The sequence below is a fragment of the Coregonus lavaretus genome (genome assembly GCF_964263955.1).
Source record: "Coregonus lavaretus genome assembly, chromosome: 7".
Classification (NCBI taxonomy): Eukaryota; Metazoa; Chordata; class Actinopteri; order Salmoniformes; family Salmonidae; genus Coregonus; species Coregonus lavaretus.
In genome coordinates this window covers 11,841,070-11,867,846 of record NC_139994.1, presented here as the reverse complement: position 1 = coordinate 11,867,846, position 26,777 = coordinate 11,841,070, and the positions used below count along the sequence as shown (strand labels likewise).

Sequence of the window (26,777 nt, the reverse complement as noted above, 5' to 3'; positions counted from 1 at the left end):
GACACAGACTGGCTGGGCGACTTTGCTTTCGGTTTGGACATATTGGGGCATATGAACGATCTAAATGTGAAACTGCAGGGAAATTGTGTTTTTGTGCACGAACTGTATTCCAACGTGAAAGCATTCAAGGCCAACTTATGTTGTTCTCCAGACAAATGAGCAGCAGGTCTCTCGCTCATTTTCCGACACTGGCTGCACTGTACGCGCCCACATCGCAGTGCCGCACTGAGACATACAGTAGCACTTTGATCGACCTGCATGCTGAGTTTTCCCGCCGCTTCTCAGACTTCACCAAGTTTGAGACTGAGCTGGAGCTTGTATCATGCCCCCTGTCTTTTGACAGTGAGAAAGCACCACCAGACACAATTGGAGCTCATCAACATCCAATGTGACTTTGTAGGAGAAGTACAAAACAGCAACAATAGACCAGTTCTATGGCTCACTGAATGAAACAAAGTTTCCAAACATTAAAAAGCACATGTGATGCTTGTTTTATTTGGGTCCACATGTGTGTGAACAAACGTTCTCAGACATGTATTACAAAAATCCCGTCACAGGTCAAATTTAAGAAATGACCACTTGTCAGTTGTTCTGAGAATCTCTACATCAAAGATGACACCAGACGTTGATGCCCTTACCAAGAGAGGTGACCAGACCCATTGTTCACATTAAGACTTGAATAACCATGACTGGGGTCGGCAAGGATTATGCTTTTTCATGGTTATGCAGTGAGAATTATCCAGCAATGCACTTGGATACAGATAATAACTAATCAGTCAGATTTGGGCTGAGGTGATTGGATAACTGTAAATATGGCTCACAATGGAGATGAGAATTGTTCCTTAATATGCTTTCAAAAACAGACCATTCCAAATTAAACGGATGCTCTTACCATATGTTTCATTCAAATTTTAGAATCGTTTTTTTCTTTCTTCACACATCTACTGTTACATTTTGCATGTCTCCAGTCATATTATATATATCTATTTTTAAGTTAGCATATTGTGGCTAAGTTTGATTGTACTTTACAAGGGTAGAGATGCAGGATCTGTGTGTGTGCTTGACTGTGATGTTCAATTATTATTGTGAAAAATGTGTTCACAAAAAACAAGGGTAGAGATGGTACAAGGGTAGAATTGTTCTGCAAGCATATGTACACCTACAGTACACTAGTAGTTACGTGTCAATGTGAAAATGAATAAAGGCTTCACATGTTGTCAACCATACAGTATGTGGCCCTTCACTTGGTTTCAAAAACTCTGTGGCCCTTGAGCCAAAAGGTTTGCCCACCCCTAGGTTAGGGCCTCCAGACTACAGCTTTGGTTAGGCCAGGAGGTAGGAGGGGTTAAAATAAGATGGTAATGCTGAGAGAGCAGACCAGCTGCGGTTGGTGGAGGAAAATGCACAGGTCTGTCTCTCCCTCGCTCTCTCTAGCCATCGGGAAGGAAGGAGCGCGCCTCACTTTTTCCGCTCCGCTGACCTCTTCCTCCTTACCGTGGCTGGAATGCCTTGGCTGCAGGAATAACAGGAGGATTGCAGCATGGAATTTGGGGGAAGAGCAGGACTTTATTTTTCTTTGCAATTTGTAATTTTGGATGGTCAAGAACACTAATAATTAGGCAACCCAGTCGCATGTGAGAATTTGATAAATTATCTCCCTTCCCTTTTGCTTGTTATCCTAGCAGTGATAAAGCCTAGCGCAGTCAGTGTGCATTTGTAGGGCATTGATTGATAGTAGGCTACATACAGATCAACACAGATGTGAACACAGAGGACAGACAAAAAGCAACTGAAACAAAGCACATCTGGAAGGCAAAGTAATACCGGTGCATGTTTTTTCCCCCCCCTAAGCTGATTCAAATGAACAACTAATCGTCAAGCTTTGATTATTTGAATCAGTTGTATAGTGCCTAGGCAAAAAAACAAAAAACATGCACCTGGGGGGTGGGGGCAGGACAGTTTGTGAAACCCTGCCCTATTACTTCAAGATTCGAAAAATATGAGAAAGGGGGCATCCGAACAAAGACAATAGTCAGTATTATGACCAACACACATGGTGGGACAGACAAATACAATTTATATAACAGCACCCAGGCTTCCTCCCAGTCTGTCAAGCTGATAAACAAGAGCACATTTGGTTTGTATCTCTTGATGTCTTAATGAGGGCTCATTCCTACCATCGCCATTTTCCAGTTGGGCAAAAACAAAGTGTGGGAGATTACTGACTTAGATTAACACTAGAGAAGGAGAGGTAGGTGTGTGTGTGTGTGTGTGTTTGTGTGCACGCACGCGTGGTGATTGATTTAGGATTAACACTAGTTATCCTAAATCCTAGTCTGATTTAGAGAATTTTCTGTGCATTCTTGACAAATTCCCAGAGTTCTTTTCTCCTAATCAGACAGAAAGGACATCACTAATGTACCCATTATTCCACTAGGCAGAGAGAAATGACATCACTAACGTGCCCATTATTCTACTAGGCAGAGAGAAATGACATCACTAATGTCCCCATTATTCTACTAGGCAGAGAGAAATGACATCACTAATGTCCCCATTATTCTACTAGGCAGAGAGAAATGACATCACTAATGTCCCCATTATTCCACTAGGCAGAGAGAAATGACATCACTAATGTACCCATTATTCCACTAGGCAGAGAGAAATGACATCACTAATGTACCCATTATTCCACTAGGCAGAGAGAATAAACAGAAAAACACTTCATCATGCTCACTCACAACCCCTTACTGTATTTAAATGGACTATAACCTGAGCAGGGGACCAGACTGCATCATTGATACCAAATGCATCAAAGTGCTCATATGAGCCTTTTCTCTTAACGCCTGCTAGGGCTTTCCACAGTGAAGCTGAAAGTCCCTTTTTTTTTTATAGCGTTATCACAATGTGGGCCAAAACCAAGTGTCATAATCAAAAGTAGCAACCTTGTGGCTAGTAGAGCGTTAGAGGATAGACAGACTAACATGACCATGAGCTGTACTTTCTGTAGTGTAAACAACTGAATTGAGCTTTATTGATCCCTAGGAGGGAATTAAGTGTGCCATCCTGAATCAGACAGACGTGATGATTACCTTTAGGCTCTCTACCTCCATCTGCGATGGAAAGACACTAGCCTATCACTCTCTCTCTGCGATGGAAAGACACTCTCACTAGTGTCAGAGTGACTTAGATCTCCAGGAAAGAAGGAATGCTAGTCTAAGGTCACAGGGATGGCTGAAAGCTCAGTCCAGTCAGTCCTCCCTCCACCGTGTGACATAAGGAATGAATCAGTCCCATACCCAATGACTCCGTGGAATCAGCAAACCATGAACACATGTCTGTGACTGCCCGTTATAAATATCTCTCAGTCTGAAGACTGTCATTGAATGTCTACTGTTCAGTGTAGCTCAGGTTGCAAAATGTCTAGGTTTTCAGGAAGTCCTGGTTGGAAGATTCCAGATTTCACGCTTATTCTCCCAATTCCAGGAATCTTCTGACCAGGATTTCAGGGAAACCTGGGATTTTGGGGGAAATGTAGCAGAATTCTGGAACTCTCCCTCTAGCCTACTTACTACTTCTGCCTACTGAAGACCAAAGGTCTATCTATGTCTACTGAAGACAAAAGGTCTACAATATGTCCATCTATGAGACAGAGGTCGGAGGGATAATGTCTCTGTGTGCAACAGAGCCACATAACTAAAGAGAATTCCCTCTACCGTATTACCCAAACCAACACATCTCATTAGCTACCCACCCACCCTCCCTCCCTCGCCAGGCTGCCAATCACTCTGGACCACTAGTCTGGAAGTTGATGTTGGACCAGAAGCCACATTCCTGGAAGTGCAGCATTCCCGGCCCTCTGGCAAGGCTACATCGTGGAAGGCAACACATCTTTTTTGAGAATTCTCGAAAATACAGTGAGGGAAAAAAGTATTTGATCCCCTGCTGATTTTGTACGTTTGCCCACTGACAAAGACATCAGATCAGTCTATAATTTTAATGGTAGGTTTATTTGTACAGTGAGAGACAGAATAACAACAACAAAAAACAGAAAAACGCATGTCCAAATTTTTTTACATTTATTTGCATTTTAAATGAGGGAAATAAGTATTTGACCCCTCTGCAAAACATTACTTAGTACTTGGTGGCAAAACTCTTGTTGGCAATCACAGAGGTCAGACGTTTCTTGTAGTTGGCCACCAGGTTTGCACACATCTCAGGAGGGATCTTGTCCCACTCCTCTTTGCAGATCTTCTCCAAGTCATTAAGGTTTCGAGGCTGACGTTTGGCAACTCGAACCTTCAGCTCCCTCCACAGATTTTCTATGGGATTAAGGTCTGGAGACTGGCTAGGCCACTCCAGGACCTTAATGTGCTTCTTCTTGAGCCACTCCTTTGTTGCCTTGGCTGTGTGTTTTGGGTCATTGTCATGCTGGAATACCCATCCACGACCCATTTTCAATGCCCTGGCTGAGGGAAGGAGGTTCTCACCCAAGATTTGATGGTACATGGCGCCGTCCATCGTCCTTTTGATGCGGTGAAGTTGTCCTGTCCCCTTAGCAGAAAAACACCCCCAAAGCATAATGTTTGCACCGCCATGTTTGACGGTGGGGATGGTGTTCTTGGGGTCATAGGCAGCATTCCTCCTCCTCCAAACACGGCGAGTTGAGTTGATGCCAAAGAGCTCGATTTTGGTCTCATCTGACCACAACACTTTTACCCAGTTCTCCTCTGAATCATTCAGATGTTCATTGGAAAACTTCAGATGGCCCTGTATATGTGCTTTCTTGAGCAGGGGGACCTTGCGGGCGCTGCAGGATTTCAGTCCTTCACGGCGTAGTGTGTTACCAATTGTTTTCTTGGTGACTATGGTCCTAGCTGCCTTGAGATTATTGACAAGATCCTCCCGTGTAGTTCTGGGCTGATTCCGCACTATTCTCATGATCATTGCAACTCCATGAGGTAAGATCTTGAATGGAGCCCCAGGCAGAGGGAGATTTACAGTGCTTTTGTGTTTCTTCCATTTGCGAATAATCACACCAACGGTTGTCACCTTCTCACCAAGCTGCTTGGCGATGGTCTTGTAGCCCATTCCAGCCTTGTGTAGGGCTACAATCTTGTCCATGGTGGAGAGTTTGGAATCTGATTGATTGATTGCTTCTGTGGACATGTGTCTTTTATACAGGTAACAAACTCAGATTAGGAGCACTCCCTTTAAGAGTGTGCTCCAAATCTCAGCTCGTTACCTGTATAAAAGACAACTGGGAGCCAGAAATCTTTCTGATTGAGAGGGGTTCAAATACTTATTTCCCTCATTAAAATGCAAATCAATTGATAACATTTTTGACATGCGTTCTTCTGGATTTTTTGTGTGGTTATTCTGTCTCTCACGGTTCAAATAAACCTACCATTAACATTATAGACTGATAATTTCTTTGTCAGTGGGCAAACGTACAAAATCAGCAGGGGATCAAATACTTTTTCCCCCTCACTGTTGCTCCCTAAAAATAAAGTGACTGAACTGTGGGTAATGGAGAGACGAACTGGTGAACAAACTCTGGCTGGGCACAATAGTTCCCGCTTGACATCACTTCTTCCCAACAACCCACCCAAGTAAAGCCCATTTCTCCCTTTAGATCATATAGGCTGTAGCTGGGCCTGCTCACTGGGGGGACGGGGACGGTACACATACTGTACCGAACCGTTCGGACTCAACCGAAGTCCCCTACCGCACTGTGAACCCGAATGAATAAATTTTTAAAAAATACACTAGGCCTATAGGCTATGCCTATGATGTGTTGTATGCCTCGAGTAAATCTGAGCTGAAAACATTTCAGGCTATTCCATTAAAACAACTAGAGCCTGTGCGCACGTTGTAATCAAAATGTAAATCTTAATGATGAAGGTGCATAAAGATGGAGGACTTCAGATATGACGTCATTGTTTTAAATACTACCCACAGAGTTCTTAAACTACTGCGCACAACACCGTTCAACGTGTCAGTAAATCAACCTAGTCATTATTATAATTTTTTAATTGCGGCTGTCTTGGAGCTAGAATTGGAATCAAGTATACTGTGCTAATGCCGATACAACAAAATAATAAGACAGCGATGTACAATACGGCGAACTTAGCAAACGAGCCATTTGTGGTAATTACATGGCGGCCAACATCTTTATGCACCTTCGCCATTGGCGCATTTCACACTATGCTTTTCTGAGGCGCAGCCGGGAACTAGTTCTGTACGATGGTGAGTGGTGGGATCGATAAACCAGGAAGATTCTCCATCATCGTTTAAATCTCCAGTTTGGGAACATTTTTGTCTTCCAAGTAGATTACAACAGCGAAGAACAGAAAGAGTATGTGGCCATTGCTCAACGAGAATAGCCTATGCAGCTGCCAACACCTCAAACATGTTGACACATTTACGCCGACATCACCCCAGTATTCCTACCACCGGAGAAAAAAATAAGAGAAAAAAAAAACACCACAACTGTCTCCCCTCTGTATTCAAGCAGCCCTTCGCAGCTGATTCTGACCGGGCCAAAGAAATTACAAGAGAGATAGGTATGTTAATAGCCGCGGATATGTGCCCATTCTCGGTGGTTGAGAATAATTTTCAGCACCTCGTGAAAGTGCTCGAGCCACGTTATGAACTTCGCCCCCCTCTCGCGCAGGTAGTACTCGCTCTATATAAGCAAGCTAAAGACGAAGTTGTCAATGAATGGGCCAATGCACCCTGTGTTGCGCTTACAACAGATGGATGGACCTCCAGGACTACAGAAAGCTACTTAACAGTGACAGCCCATCACATTACCCTGGAGTGGGAAATGAGATGTAGAGTGCTACAGACAAGTACGCATAGTTTTGACTTTGTAAGAAAATATAGCATAGGCCTATACAATGCCTGAGCCATGTTTACATATTGATTTCACACACATATTGCGCTTAATTTTAGTGTTGTTGTTGATGAGTAATTTAAGTAAATATAAAGTGTTGGTATTTCTGATTGTGCCCTCATCAAGCATTATATGACTCATGATCATATATGGAATCAGGAAACCCAACACTTTGCATTTTCTTAAATAAACTAAAATGAACTACTGTAGCAATTGGCATTTCATTTCCCCGCTGTACTGAAACCGAACCTTGACCCTAAAACCGCAATACGTACCGAACCGTGGTGAACCGTTTGGTGAACCATTACACCCCTACTGCTCAGTATAGTAGTGGAGGAGCCTGGATTTAAGAAATCGCACTGCATATGAGAGATGGTTCTGCTGGTCCCTGGTGAAAACTCTAGGGATTCCCCCAGGGGGTGGGGAAAGAGAAAGAGGAAAGAGTGGGAGAAGAAAGGTTTGTCCCATCCCCTCCCATCTCTACACCCCTTTACACCCTCGCAAGTCTCCCCGAGAGGATGTTGCAGTGTAGCCACAGCAGGTTTAGCCATAAGCTTGGCTCTACTCCAAGTTGTTTCCTCTGCCATGGTCAAAGCCCTCCGGACTGCTGTCTGTCTGTCTGGTCTGTCTCAGAGACACACGTCTGGACATGGCCGCCCACTGCTACTGTTGTTTCACTGTAACATGTCTGTTTGATGTATCTGTCCACATGATAAATCACTAAGTGATTTCAGACCCGCCTCAAAGTCACTGTGCAACACAGTGACGCTTTTCAGATAACTTATTAGCAATAATAAACACCCAAAAAAATAACACAGCTAGTGGATCTATTAGTCTAGTGGATCCATTCACAAAACCGTTGTCAATTATAGTAGTACTGGTTCAGCGACCAAATTGTTATACTGACTTCAACTACAATAGAACTCAACTGAACCTGTTGACAGTTTCTCTGGTCAGTCTCTGCACTGGAAAAAAGGACTGGACCAACTGACGTCATGGTTCTTGACCAAGTGACGTCATGGTTCCCCAAACACGACAGGGGGACATTATGATAACCCTGGTATGATTGATGTGCTGAGAACTAAATTATCCCATGACAGTTTGTCAAACTAAGCAGCTTTCCTGAATTAACACGTTTTAAAGGGACAGGCGTGGTGCAGGGGGCTCATATGAAAGACAAGCGGAATCGGGACCAGACCCCTAGCTAGCTAATGTATTCACCAGCTGAGCTGACGAGGGGGTGAAAGGTGGTGGGCGGATGTGCCGGTTGGTGCTGCAGATTTTGCGGTCCGGGTTCCCTGGTCCCCGTACAACCACAGAGGTCAATTAGCAAAGTGTGTTTGATATTTCAGACGTTTATGGATACATCTGCCCACCACAAGCATCACACACACACACACATAACTTAGGAGAAGGGGAGACCCTCCTGGGAACAGAGCTGCTGTCTCACTGTTGTCAAGTGACAGACAACCAATTACTGTAAAAGTGAGAGCATGGTCAAAAAAACAGACATTCATAGAGGAAAGCAGGTCAACAGCATTAAATCACATCCAGATTATCCTTCTGTCTTGGTTTTAGGAAACAAAAACAAAAAAATCTATAATTTATAGATCCAGTATTATGAATGCCAAGTTTAGTCTGTAGTCATCCTATATTAGGCCCTTGAACTGAAAATATATTTTGAGGCGATCTTGGTCCTGTCATGCCCATAGTTTTAACTTTCATTAGTCGTATGTACAGGATACACATGGTATACACCATCTAACAAAATGCTTACTTGCAGGTTCCTTCGACAATTCAACAACGATAAGAGATAATAAAAGTAAATGTCTCTGAAGAATAGGAGTGCTATCTGCCTGTCCCCATCTCCATCAGATCTGATCACACATACTGAAACTCCTCGCTCTGCAACACTACATACTGAAACTCCTCGCTCTGCAACACTACATACTGAAACTCCTCGCTCAGCAACACTCTGCAACACTCTGCAACACTACATACTGAAACTCCTCGCTCTGCAACACTACGCTCAGCAACACTACATACTGAAACTCCTCGCTCTGCAACACTACATACTGAAACTCCTCGCTCTGCAATACTACATACTGAAACGCCTCGCTCTGCAATACTACATACTGAAACTCCTCGCTCTGCAACACTACATTCTGAAACTCCTCGCTCTGCAACACTACATACTGAAAGACCTCGCTCTGCAACACTACATACTGAAACTCCTCGCTCTGCAACACTACGCTCTGCAACACTACATACTGAAACTCCTCGTTCTGCAACACTACGCTCTGCAACACTACATACTGAAACTCCTCGCTCTGCAACACTACATACTGAAACACCTCGCTCAGCAACACTACATACTGAAACTCCTCGCTAAGCAACACTACGCTCTGCAACACTACATACTGAAACTCCTTGCTCTGCAACACTACGCTCTGCAACACTACATACTGAAACTCCTCGCTCTGCAATACTACATACTGAAACTCCTCGCTCTGCAACACTACGCTCTGCAACACTACATACTGAAACTCCTCGCTCTGCAACACTACGCTCTGCAACACTACATACTGAAAGGCCTCGCTCTGCAACACTACATACTGAAACTCCTCGCTCTGCAACACTACATACTGAAACTCCTCGTTCTGCAACACTACGCTCTGCAACACTACATACTGAAACTCCTCGCTCTGCAACACTACATACTGAAACTCCTCGCTCTGCAATACTACATACTGAAACTCCTCGCTCTGCAACACTACATACTGAAACTCCTCGCTCTGCAACACTACATACTGAAACGCCTCGTTCTGCAACACTACGCTCTGCAACACTACATACTGAAACTCCTCGCTCTGCAACACTACATACTGAAACGCCTCACTCTGCAATACTACATACTAAAATTCCTCGCTCTGCAATACTACATACTAAAATTCCTCGCTCTGCAATACTACATACTGAAACTCCTTGCTCTGCAATACTACATACTGAAACTCCTCGCTCTGCAATACTACATACTGAAACTCCTCGCTCTGCAACACTACATACTGAAACTCCTTGCTCTGCAACACTACGCTCTGCAACACTACATACTGAAACTCCTCGCTCTGCAATACTACATACTGAAACTCCTCGCTCTGCAACACTACATACTGAAACTCCTCGCTCTGCAACACTACGCTCTGCAACACTACATACTGAAAGGCCTCGCTCTGCAACACTACATACTGAAACTCCTCGCTCTGCAACACTACATACTGAAACTCCTCGTTCTGCAACACTACGCTCTGCAACACTACATACTGAAACTCCTCGCTCTGCAACACTACATACTGAAACTCCTCGCTCTGCAATACTACATACTGAAACTCCTCGCTCTGCAACACTACATACTGAAACTCCTCGCTCTGCAACACTACATACTGAAACGCCTCGTTCTGCAACACTACGCTCTGCAACACTACATACTGAAACTCCTCGCTCTGCAACACTACATACTGAAACGCCTCACTCTGCAATACTACATACTAAAATTCCTCGCTCTGCAATACTACATACTAAAATTCCTCGCTCTGCAATACTACATACTGAAACTCCTTGCTCTGCAATACTACATACTGAAACTCCTCGCTCTGCAATACTACATACTGAAACTCCTCGCTCTGCAACACTACATACTGAAAACTCCTCGCTCTGCAATACTACATACTGAAACTCCTCGCTCTGCAATACTACATACTGAAACTCCTCGCTCTGCAACACTACATACTGAAACTCCTCGCTCTGCAATACTACATACTGAAACTCCTCGCTCTGCAACACTACATACTGAAATTCCTCGCTCTGCAACACTACATACTGAAATTCCTCGCTCTGCAACACTACATACTGAAACTCCTCGCTCTGCAACACCTCGCTCTGCAACACTACATACTGAAACTCCTCGCTTTGCAACACTACATACTGAAACCCCTCGCTCTGCAACACTACATACTGAAACTCCTCGCTCTGCAACACTACATACTGAAACTCCTCGCTCTGCAACACTACGCTCTGCAACACTACATACTGAAACTCCTCGCTCTGCAACACTACGCTCTGCAACACTACATACTGAAACTCCTCGCTCTGCAACACTACATACTGAAACTCCTCGCTCTGCAACACTACATACTGAAACGCCTCGCTCTGCAACACTACGCTCTGCAACACTACATACTGAAACTCCTCGCTCTGCAACACTACATACTGAAACTCCTCGCTCTGCAACACTACATACTGAAACTCCTCGCTCTGCAACACTACATACTGAAACTCCTCGCTCTGCAACACTACGCTCTGCAACACTACATACTGAAACTTCTCGCTCTGCAACACTACATACTGAAACGCCTCACTCTGCAATACTACATACTAAAATTCCTCGCTCTGCAATACTACATACTGAAACTCCTCGCTCTGCAATACTACATACTGAAACTCCTCGCTCTGCAACACTACATACTGAAACTCCTCGCTCTGCAACACTACATACTGAAACGCCTCGCTCTGCAACACTACGCTCTGCAACACTACATACTGAAACTCCTCGCTCTGCAACACTACATACTGAAACTCCTCGCTCTGCAACACTACATACTGAAACTCCTCGCTCTGCAACACTACATACTGAAACTCCTCGCTCTGCAACACTACGCTCTGCAACACTACATACTGAAACGCCTCGCTCTGCAACACTACGCTCTGCAACACTACATACTGAAACTCCTCGCTCCGCAATATTACGCTCTGCAACACTACATACTGAAACTTCTCGCTCTGCAACACTACATACTGAAACGCCTCGCTCTGCAACACTACGCTCTGCAACACTACATACTGAAACTCCTCGCTCTGCAACACTACATACTGAAACTCCTCGCTCTGCAACACTACATACTGAAACTCCTCGCTCTGCAACACTACATACTGAAACTCCTCGCTCTGCAACACTACGCTCTGCAACACTACATACTGAAACTTCTCGCTCTGCAACACTACATACTGAAACGCCTCACTCTGCAATACTACATACTAAAATTCCTCGCTCTGCAATACTACATACTGAAACTCCTCGCTCTGCAATACTACATACTGAAACTCCTCGCTCTGCAATACTACATACTGAAACTCCTCGCTCTGCAACACTACATACTGAAAACTCCTCGCTCTGCAATACTACATACTGAAACTCCTCGCTCTGCAATACTACATACTGAAACTCCTCGCTCTGCAACACTACATACTGAAACTCCTCGCTCTGCAATACTACATACTGAAACTCCTCGCTCTGCAACACTACATACTGAAATTCCTCGCTCTGCAACACTACATACTGAAATTCCTCGCTCTGCAACACTACATACTGAAACTCCTCGCTCTGCAACACCTCGCTCTGCAACACTACATACTGAAACTCCTCGCTTTGCAACACTACATACTGAAACTCCTCGCTCTGCAACACTACATACTGAAACTCCTCGCTCTGCAACACTACATACTGAAACTCCTCGCTCTGCAACACTACGCTCTGCAACACTACATACTGAAACTCCTCGCTCTGCAACACTACGCTCTGCAACACTACATACTGAAACTCCTCGCTCTGCAACACTACATACTGAAACTCCTCGCTCTGCAACACCACACTGGCCTGATGGAAAACCAACCACATTTCGGCAAATTTTCTTTTCCATGACAGCCAATTTTAAGACATTATTAGACGGGGGGATTTTTTTCTTCAACCCAAAATTGTCACAAATGTCCCCTTTTTTATTTGAAGTACACACATCATTAAAAAGAAGAAGAAAAGACAGACATCGCATGACTTCATCTTTAGTTTTCCGAACGGGCTCCTGTGGCCTTCTGATGAGAACCAAGACCGTCCGCCCCCTCCTATACTGTGTTTGTGACCATATTATCCAAGCGTTCAGCATAAACTGGACCGGCCTTGAATGCGATCTCTGCGTGTTGGAGTTTCCTGATCTGCCTGTGTGTTCTCTCATTAATATGCTTCTGAATCTTAACAACCAACATCTGAGGCTGTCATGACCATGTTGCGTTTTCACTTGTATTGCCTATTGTGAATAACAGCCAGTAGGCTAGGCTGCAGTCACACGCACTAGTTTTTACTGACTGCAGTGTCTGTAGTATAAAGAAAGCCCTGTATAAGGAACTTTGAGTTGGGAATGGATGCATTAGAGCGTAACTAGTAAGGGGATTTGAAAATTGCTTCGTTTGCTTGGCACGGTTCGAACATCTTATTCACAAAAACAAGTTAAATGAAATTAATCTGTGGGTGCAAATACTTTCAATGATTTATTGGGGTAAATTATACTGTAGTAAATAGGAATAAGCAAAGTGGTAGAAAACGTTTTCAAAACGTTTGCTGAAGTGAAGTGGGCCTAATTATACTGCCACTGCCAGACTGGTTTGGTTTGGGCAGTTCCCCTTTGGTCAGTTCACTTGACGTCAGCAGCTGTCTATGGAAATGTATGCTTCAAGCGGGTTTAGGCTACTCGGCTACTTGAATATATGGAAATATGGTTGGTTTTCGGCCCGGACACCGATTAAGCCTACTCCTGGACTAGAATGCAATGGAAAAGCTCCATTAAAAGTACACTTAAGTGAGTAGCAGTTGGAGCCAGGCTACTGTAGATGGATGCTTTCTGAAGCCCATTCTTCAGTGTATAGCTAGATATACTCACTGGGCACAGGCATGTGAGTGATGTGTCATGTGCAGACGCAGCAGCCTGCCTCAGCCTCCTCCCTCTCTCTCTCCACAAATGTAGGTTTGCATTTCCCTCTAATGGGATCATTTATAATCCCAGTAATCTTTACCCCACTAAAGGAATCCAGCCACCCCTACATTTTCCACTCAGCCAATCCAAAACAGGATGATGCGCCTGCTGAAAGAATGTGTGCAAACGTATGCTAGAGTGTGTGTGTGTGTGTGTGCCTGTATGATGTGTGTGTATTATATAGTGTGTGTGTTGTGTGAGCGTGCGTGCGTGCGTGCGAGCATGTGTGTGGCTTCTGTGAGTGGCAGCAGCACGCAGTCCATTAGAGTTGCCTCTTACAGCCACCACTAACAGCCTGGTGGAAAAATGAAATTGGAAAATGACCATGGAATAATATCCAAAACCCAAGAAGCCTGCATGAATAATATGTGAAAATCAACACAGGCACCGAAAAGATTTTCACATTACTACTACTTCAGGTCCATTTAAGGGTCTGGTGCTTGCAGCAAGCAAGATCCTTCTGGGAAGAGATATGGTGCTGCAGTTAGGACAGAAGAACAGTGATGGTACAGGAAACTGAAAATAAATATGAATAATCCTTACCTCTACCATAATTAATCTCGAAAGAGATGAGATAAGGAGTTTTCAATGACTAATCCATGACAGCCACTTAGCTGAGCTTTGCGAGTTTGTTTCAATTAACCCTTGAGCAGTGGCATGTATTCATGGATGTCAAGGGAAGCCAGGCTTTCCCAAAACACTTACCAAGAAAAAAAACATACAAAATAATGTATTTCTTTCATACATTTCCTTCAATTTGCAAAAGGCTGCTGAATGTATCTCACCAGAGAAAGCAATGAAACAGCGCCCCTCTGTTTCAGTATTTGTAGGGTATCTGATGCTGTCTGGTCAGTAAGAGTATGCCATTGTTGCCCCGGTAGCACTGAATGCAAGGGAAGCCAGCGAGCATTTGGCCTCCCTTGATAAAAAAAAAAAAAAAATAGCCAATCAGCGTTGAACTAAACTGAGTGAGCTCTGCTGTGAATGGTCCTGGCACACCAAAAAAAAGTGTCAAGGGAAGACAGTTTGGATTTGGTTTCAGACCAATCACATTACAAGCCAAACTTCATTGACAGTAAAAATATATATATATATATATATATATATTGTTGCATCTTGTGTTGTTGTCCTCCAGTGGCTAGCTAGCCAAAATCGTCCCTTTCATAAATTAGCCATGGATGGAGTTAGGGATTCGGACTTGTGGTTTTACTTCTCTGTACTGGCCAATGATTATAACGCCGATTCTGATCCAACCATAAATTCATACGTTGTGCCCCTGGCCTGAGAGGATGGAAGTTCAATATGTAGCTAGATGTAGTAGGATAATGTTAACTAGCTGGCCTGGCGTATCGTTACCCATGAAAGAGGAAAACTAAAACTAAAAGCGTGTACTGTATGACAGTCATAGACCGTTTAGGCAACATGAAAGAGGAGGATGGCATCGGTGTTTCTCTACAAGTAGGGTGACACACGTACCATGGATAGCCACATCATATTTAGCTTACGTTGATTGGACTAAATAATTTCTGGTATCTTTTAGTTTAGTTAGATGTTGAAATGTTGAAGTTGATGGAATAGTGGAGGTATCTCCTGTTTTCTTTGCGACTTGCGGTAACTCTGTGGTTTAGTAGTCCGAAAATGACGGAAACATTACCGTGCTTATTTATTTATCTCATTTTCTCCCCAATTTCGTGATATCCAAATTGGTAGTTACAGTCTTGTACCATCGCTGTGCAACTCCCGTATGGACTTCGGGAGAGACTAAGGTTGAGAGCCATGCGTCCTCCGAAACAGCCATGATTAGCTGTTCAGGAGTCTTATGGCTTGGGGGTAGAAGCTGTTAAGAAGCCTTTTGGACCTAGACTTGGCGCTCCGGTACCACTTGCCGTGCGGTAGCAGAGAGAACAGTCTACGACTAGGGTGCCTGGAGTCTGACAATTTTTAGGGACTTCCTCTGACACCGCCTGGTATAGAGGTCCTGGATGGCAGGAAGCTTTGCCCCAGTGATGTACTGGGCCGTTCACACTACCCTCTGTAGTGCCTTGCGGTCGAAGGCCGAGCAGTTGCCATACCAGGCGGTGATGCAACCAGTCAGGATGCTCTCGATGGTGCAGCTGTATAACTTTAAGGATCTGAGGACCAATACCAAAATCTTTTCAGTCTCCTGAGGGGGAATAGGCTTTGTCGTGCCCTCTTTACGACTGTCATGGTGTGTTTGGACCATGATAGTTTGTTGGTGATGTGGACACCAAGGAACTTGAAGCTCTCAACCTGTTCCACTACAGCCCCGTCGATGAGAATGGGGGCGTGCTCAGTCTTCTTTTTTTTCCTGTAGTCCACAATCATCTACTTTGTCTTGATTACGTTGAGGGAGAGGTTGTTATCCTGGCACCACACGGCCAGGTCTCTGACCTCCTCCCTATAGGCTGTCTCATCGTTGTCGGTGATCAGGCCTACCACTGTTGTGTCGTCGGCAAACTTAATGTTGGTGTTGGAGTCGTGCCTGGCCATGCAGTCATGGGTGAACAGGGAGCACAGGAGGGGACTGAGCACACTCCCCTGAGGGACCCCCGTGTTGAGGATCAGCGTGGCAGATGTGTTGTTACCTACCCTTACCACCTGGGGGCGGCCCGTCAGGAACTCCAGGATCCAGTTGCAGAGGGAGGTGTTTAGTCCCAGGGTCCTTAGCTTAGTGATGAGCTTTGAGGGCACTATGGTGTTGAACGTTGAGCTGTAGTCAATGAATAGCATTCTCACGTAGGTGTTCCTCTTGTCCAGGTGGGAAAGGGCAGTGTGGAGTGCAATAGAGATCAGGACCAAATGTGGTCCCCTCAAATTCTTCTCCATCTCTCCCTCTTATTATTACTAGACCCCTGGATCGACAGAACTGAGCAGTATTGCTCCGGTTCCTTTCGTATTTCCAGCCTGTTTATATGCTTAATGCATTGTAAATGTACCCGAGAGAAAACACGCCATAAAAAAAGAAGGGAAAAGGGTAAGAAAGGAACACTTTAACGACGGAAAAGCCGGAGTGAGCAATTTCAAACCCGAGAACAAAAAGGTCCAAGCTAATTGCATTTTTGCTCTCTTTTTTTTGGGGGGGGGGGGGGGGGTGAACCTACCTCCTCCCCATTGAATAAATTAATTGAAGTCATGGTTTGTTGTGAGCCTAACAGGTTCTCCACCATCCCACTCTGTACTTTATTTTATAAGCGCAGCTGCTCTCGCCGCTATGTCATCTGGGTTGCATTAGGAGCAGTACTGAGTGGCTGGAAATTATACAGCCAGGCCATTTCTCAGCTCCTGAGCTCTGGCCCGTCCAGACCAGAAACACCCCCAGGTCAAGCAGCCCACACTGGAGAAGAGAGACAGAGACCAAGAGACACAGAGAGACAAAGACAGACAGAGAGGCAGAGAGAGAGAGGCAGAGAAAGACAGAGAAAGGCAGAGAGAGAGAGAGCAGAACGCACCTGGCGGCCTGGACTAGCCTAAGCCTCCTCTCTGATGGGGCATTTGTGGTCAAGCATGGGGGAGAGTGGGAGTCGTATCAGACGTGACAGGACTCTGGCTTGAGAAAACCCACGTGAGGGGGCTGGTGTCTGGCTACAGGAGGGAGGGGTCTGTGGAGAGGGGTATGGAGGAGGTTGAGAAAAGTGCTTTCCACAGATGGGGAACTGGATTAGATGTCGCACCGTAGAAGAGGAAGTTATAAGGAGCTAATGACTGTCAGATGGCAGACAATGTATTTCCCCTATAAGGTGGGAGGAAGGAGTGGGCTGGCCGCTCTGACAGGGAGATAACAAGCATCGTCATTTGTTACTCTCCATGTCAGCATTTATGAGGTAACAAAACGAGACATCTGAAGAAGAGGAACCTCAATGAATGCTGTCATGTTATGAGCCGATTCCTTCCATTGTTAATTGACTGCTGCCAGAGAAATGGCCCTCCGTCTGTAATAGCGAGGGAAGGTGGGCATTAGCTCAACCCTAAGAAGAGATCATGGATTGTATTTCAAAAGAGAAACTTCTGAACTTAGTTACTCAAGAATCATATACTACAGACTGCAGTCAGACCAGATGCATTTGACATGATGTAGCCTAGTTCATCTATTGCCATTTCCAAGCACTATGAATCAATCAAGAGGATTAAAAGATCCATTCAGCATTCTGAATAAATGGTACCCATCTCCCTTTACTGTAAAAACAATCAAACATTTAGCACTGAAAAATGTGTGTACAAAACTGAGGCGATTTACGGCCTTGCTTGTTTGGGGACCCACTGTCCGACATGTCACTGTCAATAAAATACATTGCATGGCGTGAGAAGGTACAAATAAGGCAATAAAAATACCTCAATTGTAATTGACTTACACGTATCTATATGGAATAAGACTAATTACTGCATTTCAGCCATTCAGGGCAAATTGATACTTTGTCTGCTTAGAGCATTATAAAACACCGGCTGTTAAATCCATCCTATTTCAAAATTGGTTTCACAAGGAAATAAAAACGAAAATCAGACAACGAGATTTTATTTCAATTGCTTCGACCGAGAAAAAAAAAGAAGAGGTAAAGTGTATTTGGAAGAAGATAATCGGAGGACACGTTTCGACATGAGGAAAACATTATCTCACTACCATTGCATTGTATTGTATTTACAAACTCACTAATGATTTACTGCTGCAAATAAAACAATCCAAACATCCCTTTTTTTAATTATTTTTTTATAAAGAATCAAGGACTTTTCCTTCCTTCCATTAAAATGAACACAATCTCTGAATGAATTCAGGAGTGGATATGAATGTGCAAGCTTTAAATATGCCATTTTTTGTCCCAACCTTGTTAAGACAAGTTCACTTAGCAGTGACATTGTGAAAACAATTAACTATAGTAGTGGCCAAAAAGCTAACAAGGCTATTTTGCGTCATCGTATCTAAACCTAATCACATTTATAAAAAAATATACGATTTAAAATGGATGGTGATTTACTGGTAGGCTATATTGTACGCTTAGTAGGAGACCAACCAGTATGGGACGGGACACCAGTCCCAATTCTAACTAATGCAGAACATGAGAAGAGAAATAGACAGAGGAGCTCCATGCCGCCATCCTTCCTGGAAACGGCCTGTACTCTATGGGCCTGTTAGACTCCAAGTCACATCATTAGGAAGAGGCTAACGTTACAGGCTCGGTCGGTTCAGACCAGAGAGGGACGAATAGACGACCACATCATTAAATGATCTGACGTACCGGTATAAAGATGATGAATTATAAGGATAAAGAGGGGAATAGAGGACTGGTCACACATTTTGGAATATTCAGTCGAGACTAGAATATTTGGACTTCATAGATAATTGTACCTGGCCAATGAAATTTGTTGAATATTCTTTCAACTGACAATTAAAAGCAGTTTGATGATACCCCTGGGAAAGAGTTAGAAAGTATTGGGCACATCCCAAAGTTAATGTTTGGTAACAAACATTTTCTAACCCTATGAGAATTACCCTGTCAACCCTTACAAGCTGTCCCAGTCTGTATGTAAACGTTACGTACAGCACTGAGTAATTGACAATCTTCACGCTAGAAGAACAATCTGTTTAATGCCTGTCTGGTGTCAGGCAAGGATAACATATATCACCGTCAACAGAAACAATCTCTGGGGCTTCCTGAACATTAAGAATTGAATTAAGTCGCTTTCCGTAATGTGGAAACATCAAGCGTCCTCGATGCGTCAACGTCCAATAACACAAACAGTAAGGCCAACATCGGTCATATACTGTATGTGCAAACTTAACTGTGAGTCTTGAGAACGGTTCTTCCATTTGTCTTTCTGCCATGGGATGATTCAGTGACAAACAGGTGTGCTAGGTTAGCTACCTGACTTATAGTCCCTCTGGACCAGATTTTGTTTCTTTTTGGTTCAAGCAGCTTGACTAAATAGATCCAGTCCGGGTTAAGGGAGGAACACATAAGTGAAAGACAACTCACTCCCCTCCCCAGAGTGATGGAACCAATGTAGACACAGTGACAGCATCAGTCTTGTTGTGGGGTTTAGACCTGAATAATCACACTCCGTCATTGGGTGGTAAACACTGATGGGGAAGAGGGGGAGTTGGATGATGATACATTGTCTAGCTAAGTAAGAGCCTTCACCTCCCAGCTTGACTGCATTGGGGTTAAGTTAGGGGTTATGCCCCAAATTTGGAGAAATAAAAAGACGAGGAAAGGGGTTTCCCACTTTGAACCGCTGACATTTAAACCTGTCTTGAACTTTGCAGAGGTTTTATGAGCCTCTTATGAGCCGCCCGTAGCGTGTGTGTTTGTGCGCTTGTGTGTGCGTCCAGTTTACACACAATTTATCAGTAGCAGAGAGCTCCCAGAGCAGCCGGTCTTCAATAAAAGACTCCCTCTTTCACACAATGGTTTCCGGAAGCTTTACTTTTCCCGATTTGGGTTAAATAAGGAAGCAGATAGTAGCAGATAGTAGATCCACACTGTGCTGGACTCCCTCCCTCCCCCCCAAGCTCCCACAGCCAGCTGGGACATTTGCATACGGAGTGAAGGAGGGAGAAAAGAAGGGAAGGAGGGAGGGAGGGATAGCACCAGACACTCCCACTGGCTATAAAGCCTAACCATACTGAGCCTCTCAGACAGAAACCACATGTGGATCTGAGCACTGGGAGAGAGAGCGAGCGAGCGTAAAAGAGAGAGCGAGAGAGAGAGAGAGAAAGTGCAAGGGACAGACGTGGAGCTGAACTGAGGGAGCCACGCAGACGTGGATCTGAGAGGAGGGAGCAAGAAAGAGAGAACGAGAGAGAGACGAACAGTATCCTGAGAGGATCTGAGAAACACACAGTGGAACCTGACATTCATCCATTTGGTTTCTCACCAAGAGAAAGGAAAGTTTAAACTCCACATGGGACTTTAAATGACAGAGGAGCCACGTGATACTGGACTGGAGTGCATCGGAGTCAAAGGATTCAGAAAGAGATAGTGAGGTAACACTTGTTACTTTTTTCCTGTATGATCATTGAACAATCCATGCATGTCCAGGTGTCACAGTAGTAAACAAAGCCCCGAGTAGATATAGAGCTAGCTGACTGTTGGAACTGCAGAGCACGGTGACTATGTCCTTCGCCATGGTGCGGCCGGCGCCCAACCGGTACCTATACTCAGACATCTCCATGTTGTCCGAGGACGAGGAGAATGGAAGCGAGAGCTCGGGCTCGGATGACCGCTCCTTCCGGCTGGACGCCAGAGGCTATGACATCAAGGTCGGGGGCCGCAAACGGAAGCCAGGCAGCGCTGGAGCAGGGCGTCTGGGAGGAGGTCAGCTCCTGCCTGAGATGTCGCTCTCGCAGGACGGCTCCATCTCTCCGACGAGCGGGCTGCCGCGGCAGCGCAACGCGGCCAACGCGCGGGAACGGGACCGCACCAACAGCGTGAACACGGCCTTCACCGCCCTGCGGACCCTCATCCCCACCGAGCCAGCCGACAGGAAGCTGTCCAAGATCGAGACGCTGCGGCTGGCGTCCAGCTACATCTCCCACCTGGGCAACGTGCTGCTGGTCGGGGAGACATGCGGGGACGGGCAGCCATGCCATGCTGGAGCGCCCTCCTCTGCCCACTACTTACATCACCATGGATCTCCGGCCCGCGATGCAGAGAACTCCCAGCCCAAACAAATCTGCACATTCTGCCTCAGCAACCAAAGGAAAATGGTGAGTGAGTTAGGCTGTCCCATCCGTCCACACCATGCATATGCCATCGTGCCACAAGTAGGATACAAAACACCACGACTCCAACCACTAAAGCAGGGTTTCCCAAACTCGGTCCTGGGGCCCCCCCTGGGTGCACCTTTTGGTTTTTGCCCTAGCACTATACAGCTGATTCAAATAACTAACTCATCATCAACCTTTGATTATTTATATCAGCTGTGTAGTGCTAGGGCAAAAACCAAAATGTGCACCAAGGGGGGGCCCCAGGACCGAGTTTGGGAAACCCTGCACTAAAGTAAAGCATTATCCAATTAGTGGGCGTTTCGTTTAGGAAGTATCATGCTGGATGGCTCCTTCCTATATGATTCTTATAGCCTAAGTGATTTTAAATAAACATTTGAAAAGCTTTCAAATTTACGCTACTCTTAGACAAGAAAACTACATAAATAATCTCCTATTATTCCCTTATTTATTTAGGATCATATTTTCTTGCAAGGTGAATAAAGAGAATCCTATGCACTCCGCTGTCCTGGGGGGTAAGAGAGCAGCCCCTCAGTGCTCAGACAAAGAGACAGTGACAGATGAGAAGGCCCAGTACTCCAGCTTCAACTAAACCTCTCAGTAGTAAGACCCTAATCCCCATCTCTCAGAGACATCTCAATTTACTTCCTGCATTCAGTAGCACTTCCCATTGTCTCTTTGGTCTGAGTAGTTAGGGACCGACTGAATCGAGGCCAACAGAAAATAGAGCCTAAACAAGGAACTGTCACAGCGTCTCTCTCGCTCCCTCTGCTCTTCCTGTGCTCTTCTTCAGCATACGCCTGGACAGACTCTGGCTCATAAAGCCAACACCACACCGCATTAAAAATACAACCCTAAATCACGCTCCGGCCATGAGAAATTCAACAAAAAAAACAAAAAACAGAGGAGGGGGAAACTGTCATTTCAACTCACAAGAGCAAAGCAGCTTTCACACTTGAACTATACCACATGCTCTAAACAATTAAGAGTCAACCATGACACTGGCACATTTTCGGTTAGGTACTGTATATCACCACCACAATATGTATTATACCCTGTCCAAAATCCATTTCATTGAGAGGGAAAAAAGCACAGATGAAAGGAAAAAGCCAGGAGTCAACAATGTATTTAGAACTGAATGTGTTTTAAAGTGATTAGACCTCTAAAATGACTTACTGGACTTATTCCTTCTAACTCCAATACCAAGACTTGCCACAGCTCCAATACCAAGACTTGCCACAACTCCAATACCAAGACTTGCCACAACTCCAATACCAAGACTTGCCACAACTCCAATACCAAGACTTGCCACAACTCCAATACCAAGACTTGCCACAACTCCAATACCAAGACTTGCCACAACTCCAATACCAAGACTTGCCACAACTCCAATACCAAGACTTGCCACAGCTCCAATACCAAGACTTGCCACAGCTCCAATACCAAGACTTGCCACAACTCCAATACCAAGACTTGCCACAGCTCCAATACCAAGACGTAGAAACATCTACCTAGGTCTACATGCTCTGATTGCAGGTCGAAAGCATTCTGGGAACATCTGCTTTATTCCCCAATCCGCCATTGAGCCATCCTGAGCGATTTACACACACATCCTGTGTTGACCTAAGGCTTTCCCAGGGCTCCAATTAATAACACACACACACACACACACACACACCCTGCCTCGCTGCATCTCAGACCTCTGGCTTCCTAAATAAATCATGATGAATACGATAATGACTTGTCATTCTGGACAACACACACCATCACTAGAGATCTTCAATAGCATAACCACAGAGCTGCACAGTAGACTTAGTCTGCCATGATTAATATATTAACATGTCCTGGAGAGTCACAACTCCTGACCTCTGGACAAATCTAAGAGAACGCTATGCTCAACTTTCTAGTGTAATAGCACAAGCCCACCCCACCATTAACAATATCTGGATCAACCTTGTTATAGCATCACCAAGGAGCGAATAATACATCAAATCAAAACTAATTCAAGTAAAAGCCTATTAGTAATGTAATGTTTTGTAGACCTTTCGCTGCTACAAAGGGGCTCTTTGAAAGACCATGGAGGAAACAGAGATGCAGGAGTTATACAATTAATAACGATAGAGATTAATGGACAAATCGCCCCGACTGGAAGCAATCCTATTCGTCCACTTCATTGATTTTATCAAGGCAGAATAAACCAGCAAATGAGATAATGTCTGTTTAAGTGTTTTCTCCTGAATTAAAGGCCTGTCTATAGGAGGCCTGAGCCGGGCCGATATTCGAAACAGATTGGGCTTTGGCTTTGTAGTCGAGGCTTTAAGAGGCGAAGCGACCCACTCCAAACCGCACTGCTCTCTTTACCCGTACTTAGCTCTCATTACTCTGTGAAAAGCATTGCTCGGCCAAGACTCATTTCTTTATTGTTTCTAAAGAAAGAATAAAATAAAATAAAGAGGAAACACATTGAGGTACTGTAGAACACATGTCAAAATGTTTCCCAATTCGGACAGAGAACAAAATTGACAACAGGATGATTGAAAAATACAACACTCGAGAGTTGTTGTCCGACATAGATCATTCACAAGCATTTGAAAGTGTAGGAAAGATGATAAATGCTTCATTGATAAATTTGCATTCTGTTATGATATCACCAGTTTAGTACTTGTGTTGGACTCAATCAACCAATCAAAGTGCTCCCAAGGTGCTCTTTTATAGCCTACTACTCATTGGATCAGTAGTCATATCAAACATTTTACATCACCAGAGAGAGACTGAATTCACACTGAATTCTCTTTATTGTATTTCAAGCTTTTTCCTGCCACTGAAGTCATAGGCCAATTTATGTGAGAACAGACACAGCAATTATTTGCTTACAGATGTGTGTATGTGTTGGTAAGTGTGTGATCTTATGATGTTTTCCATTCCAAAATGTTATCCATCTGGCACAGCTTTACCTTGCTTGGAGTGGAATAAATAATTTTCTATGTAACATAGTCAAGCTAGACATCTCATCCTCACACACACACACTATTCAGACCATCATGAAACATTTTACATTTCTATTGACAGCAAATCAATTGTGTAAAAGTACACTTCAACCACAGCCCCATAATGATGACGTTAGACAGAACAGGGCAGAAATTAACCAAAATTGAGGTTCCATCCCCCCTCGGCTCTCTCTTTTGTTGGGGGCTGCTCAGCACAGTCCATTAGGAAGGGAGCATTCTTTCTCCCTAATAGCTGTAGCAGGTGAAGACAGGGGTTATGAAGGATGGCAGGGGGATTGCATAACGGGACACACAGGAGCAGACAACCCCTAATCAAATGGACAGTCCGTGTGCAGCAGCAGTTTCGAGGAGCACAGGGGAAAGAACTTGGCGAGCTTCCTCTGTGTACTGGGGCTGGGGGTAACCCAACAGATTACTAATTGAGTATAGACAGCTTCAGAGCCCAGTCCCAAAGCTGTGCGCTAGCCTAGCAGCCACAGCTCCATCATGGCTCATATTTTCTGTAATTATCTCGAGTTCCTTCATTACAGCCATATGGAAGATACTAAAGCTTTACCCTGTAATGGGAGTCTATCAGTGTGAACATGTAGCACATTATGAAATTACCCAGTGTGAACTAACAGTAGGCTGAGGACCAAGCTATAATGAAAAATAACACTTAAAGTTGCATATTGTCGTAACTTAATATTTAATTTGAATCTACAATACTATTGTCCAACTGTAAAATAAGCCTTAACCATGTGATAAAAAAAACACATTTTTCACTCACTCAGTCACACACACACACCCACAAACACCTGTCTAACAAGTTATTCTATAATACACAATATCGCGTCCAACTTTTGTCCACAGACAAAACAGAGGGTGTAAAGAACCCACGCTCAGAATAGTTAGGATGAACAGAAGGAAAGGGGGTTGCGTTTAATAACCCAAACAGATGAATCGTCTGTTAGGGCTTGAGTTACGCGTCTGAAAATCCACATACCCCTACACGTGCACACACACACACTGAGTGCCTCCATTGTAATCTTGAACCAATCTGCCAACGTTACCTGTCAGGCCGAGACCAAACCAAATATTTGCCTAAAGAATGAAGCCTGAGGAGAGAAAAAAAAAAAAACACAGATCGGCTTCTGTGTCTGTGGAAATGTAATATGTTGTGATATGTTCATAAAAACAACAAAACCTTCCCATGTAATTAGATACTGTATAAGCAAGTGGTGGAAGCCTTAAAAAAGAAAAGAAAAAAGGTGTGAGTTCAATAAAAAAAGCCTTTTTGGTTTCAGCTGCTGTGGAATTAGCCCTATCCATCTTTACAATGTGTTATACAGGATATGAAAAACAAATGTTAAACAAAAATCCTATTAGTCGGGTGTAAGTGATCCCTGGAGCCGACGAATGTGACTTTAAAGTGGCACTGAACAAAAACAATAAACCAAAGAGAGAGGAAAAAAAAGTTCCTGGCCCGTTTTCAAATGAGACTGTCTGACCTCATCAATTCGAGACGAGTGTTTTGACAGAGCGCCTGGGCCCGCCTACGTGAGACGTAGCCGTGGAAACGATGGCATTCCATGGCCTGGTCTCCCATTCTCTGGGTTAGAGCGTAGGGAGCAAAATGTGAGCCTGGTGTGCTAATGCTAGTTCTGCCACTCAGTGTATGGTGAGAGAAGAAAACATGAGCCTCCCCCATGGCCATGCTACAGCCCACAAGCCCCAGACCAGTCGACATCATACCTCACCAGTCCACAGCCTCCACACATCCCCAGTCCACAAAGCCCTACAGGCAGCCTCCACAGCAGGCTGGACCAGTGGGTTAGAAGAATAGAACTAGGCCAGTCTGACAGGAGCGAGCAGTGCACTCACTCAAAGGGTTAACATCAGACATGACATTACTCAAATAAAATAAACAATTTATTTTCCTTTACTTATGCTACCTCAGCAATAAGGTGTATTGTAAAATTGTTGAACGATTGGGCTAGAATCCGTCTTGGAAATGTATTTTCACATTAAAGTGTTTTGCATTTGACTATAAATAGCCTACTAGAAAATGTTAACTGTTTTTTTCCCTTTCTTTCAGAGCAAAGACAGAGACAGGAAAACTGCTCTAAGAAGTTAATATCTGGAGGACGACAGAGGGAACTGTGGACCAAAAAACGTGACATGCTTAAGGTGTACATAAATCGAAATCTGTATTTAATTATATGCCGACCCCCCCCCAAAAAAAGTTTCTGAAGAGGTAATAATTGAGACTGTGGGACTTCTTGGACAGTGGAAGCTTG

General features: G+C 44.3%; 2 protein-coding genes across 4 annotated transcripts in view; one reads left to right on the top strand and one right to left on the bottom strand.

The window, feature by feature from the left end:
- bop1 (BOP1 ribosomal biogenesis factor) overlaps positions 1–26,777 on the bottom strand; it is a 109,397-nt gene that overhangs the window by 35,057 nt on the left and 47,563 nt on the right. The gene's annotated exons all lie outside the window — the stretch shown is intronic.
- scxa (scleraxis bHLH transcription factor a) lies at positions 20,879–26,614 on the top strand (the record flags this gene model as incomplete). Its single annotated transcript, XM_084165185.1, has 2 exons — positions 20,879–21,472; positions 26,576–26,614. The coding sequence occupies 2 exons, from the start codon at positions 20,879–20,881 to the stop codon at positions 26,612–26,614; spliced, it is 633 nt and encodes a 210-aa protein (XP_084021311.1).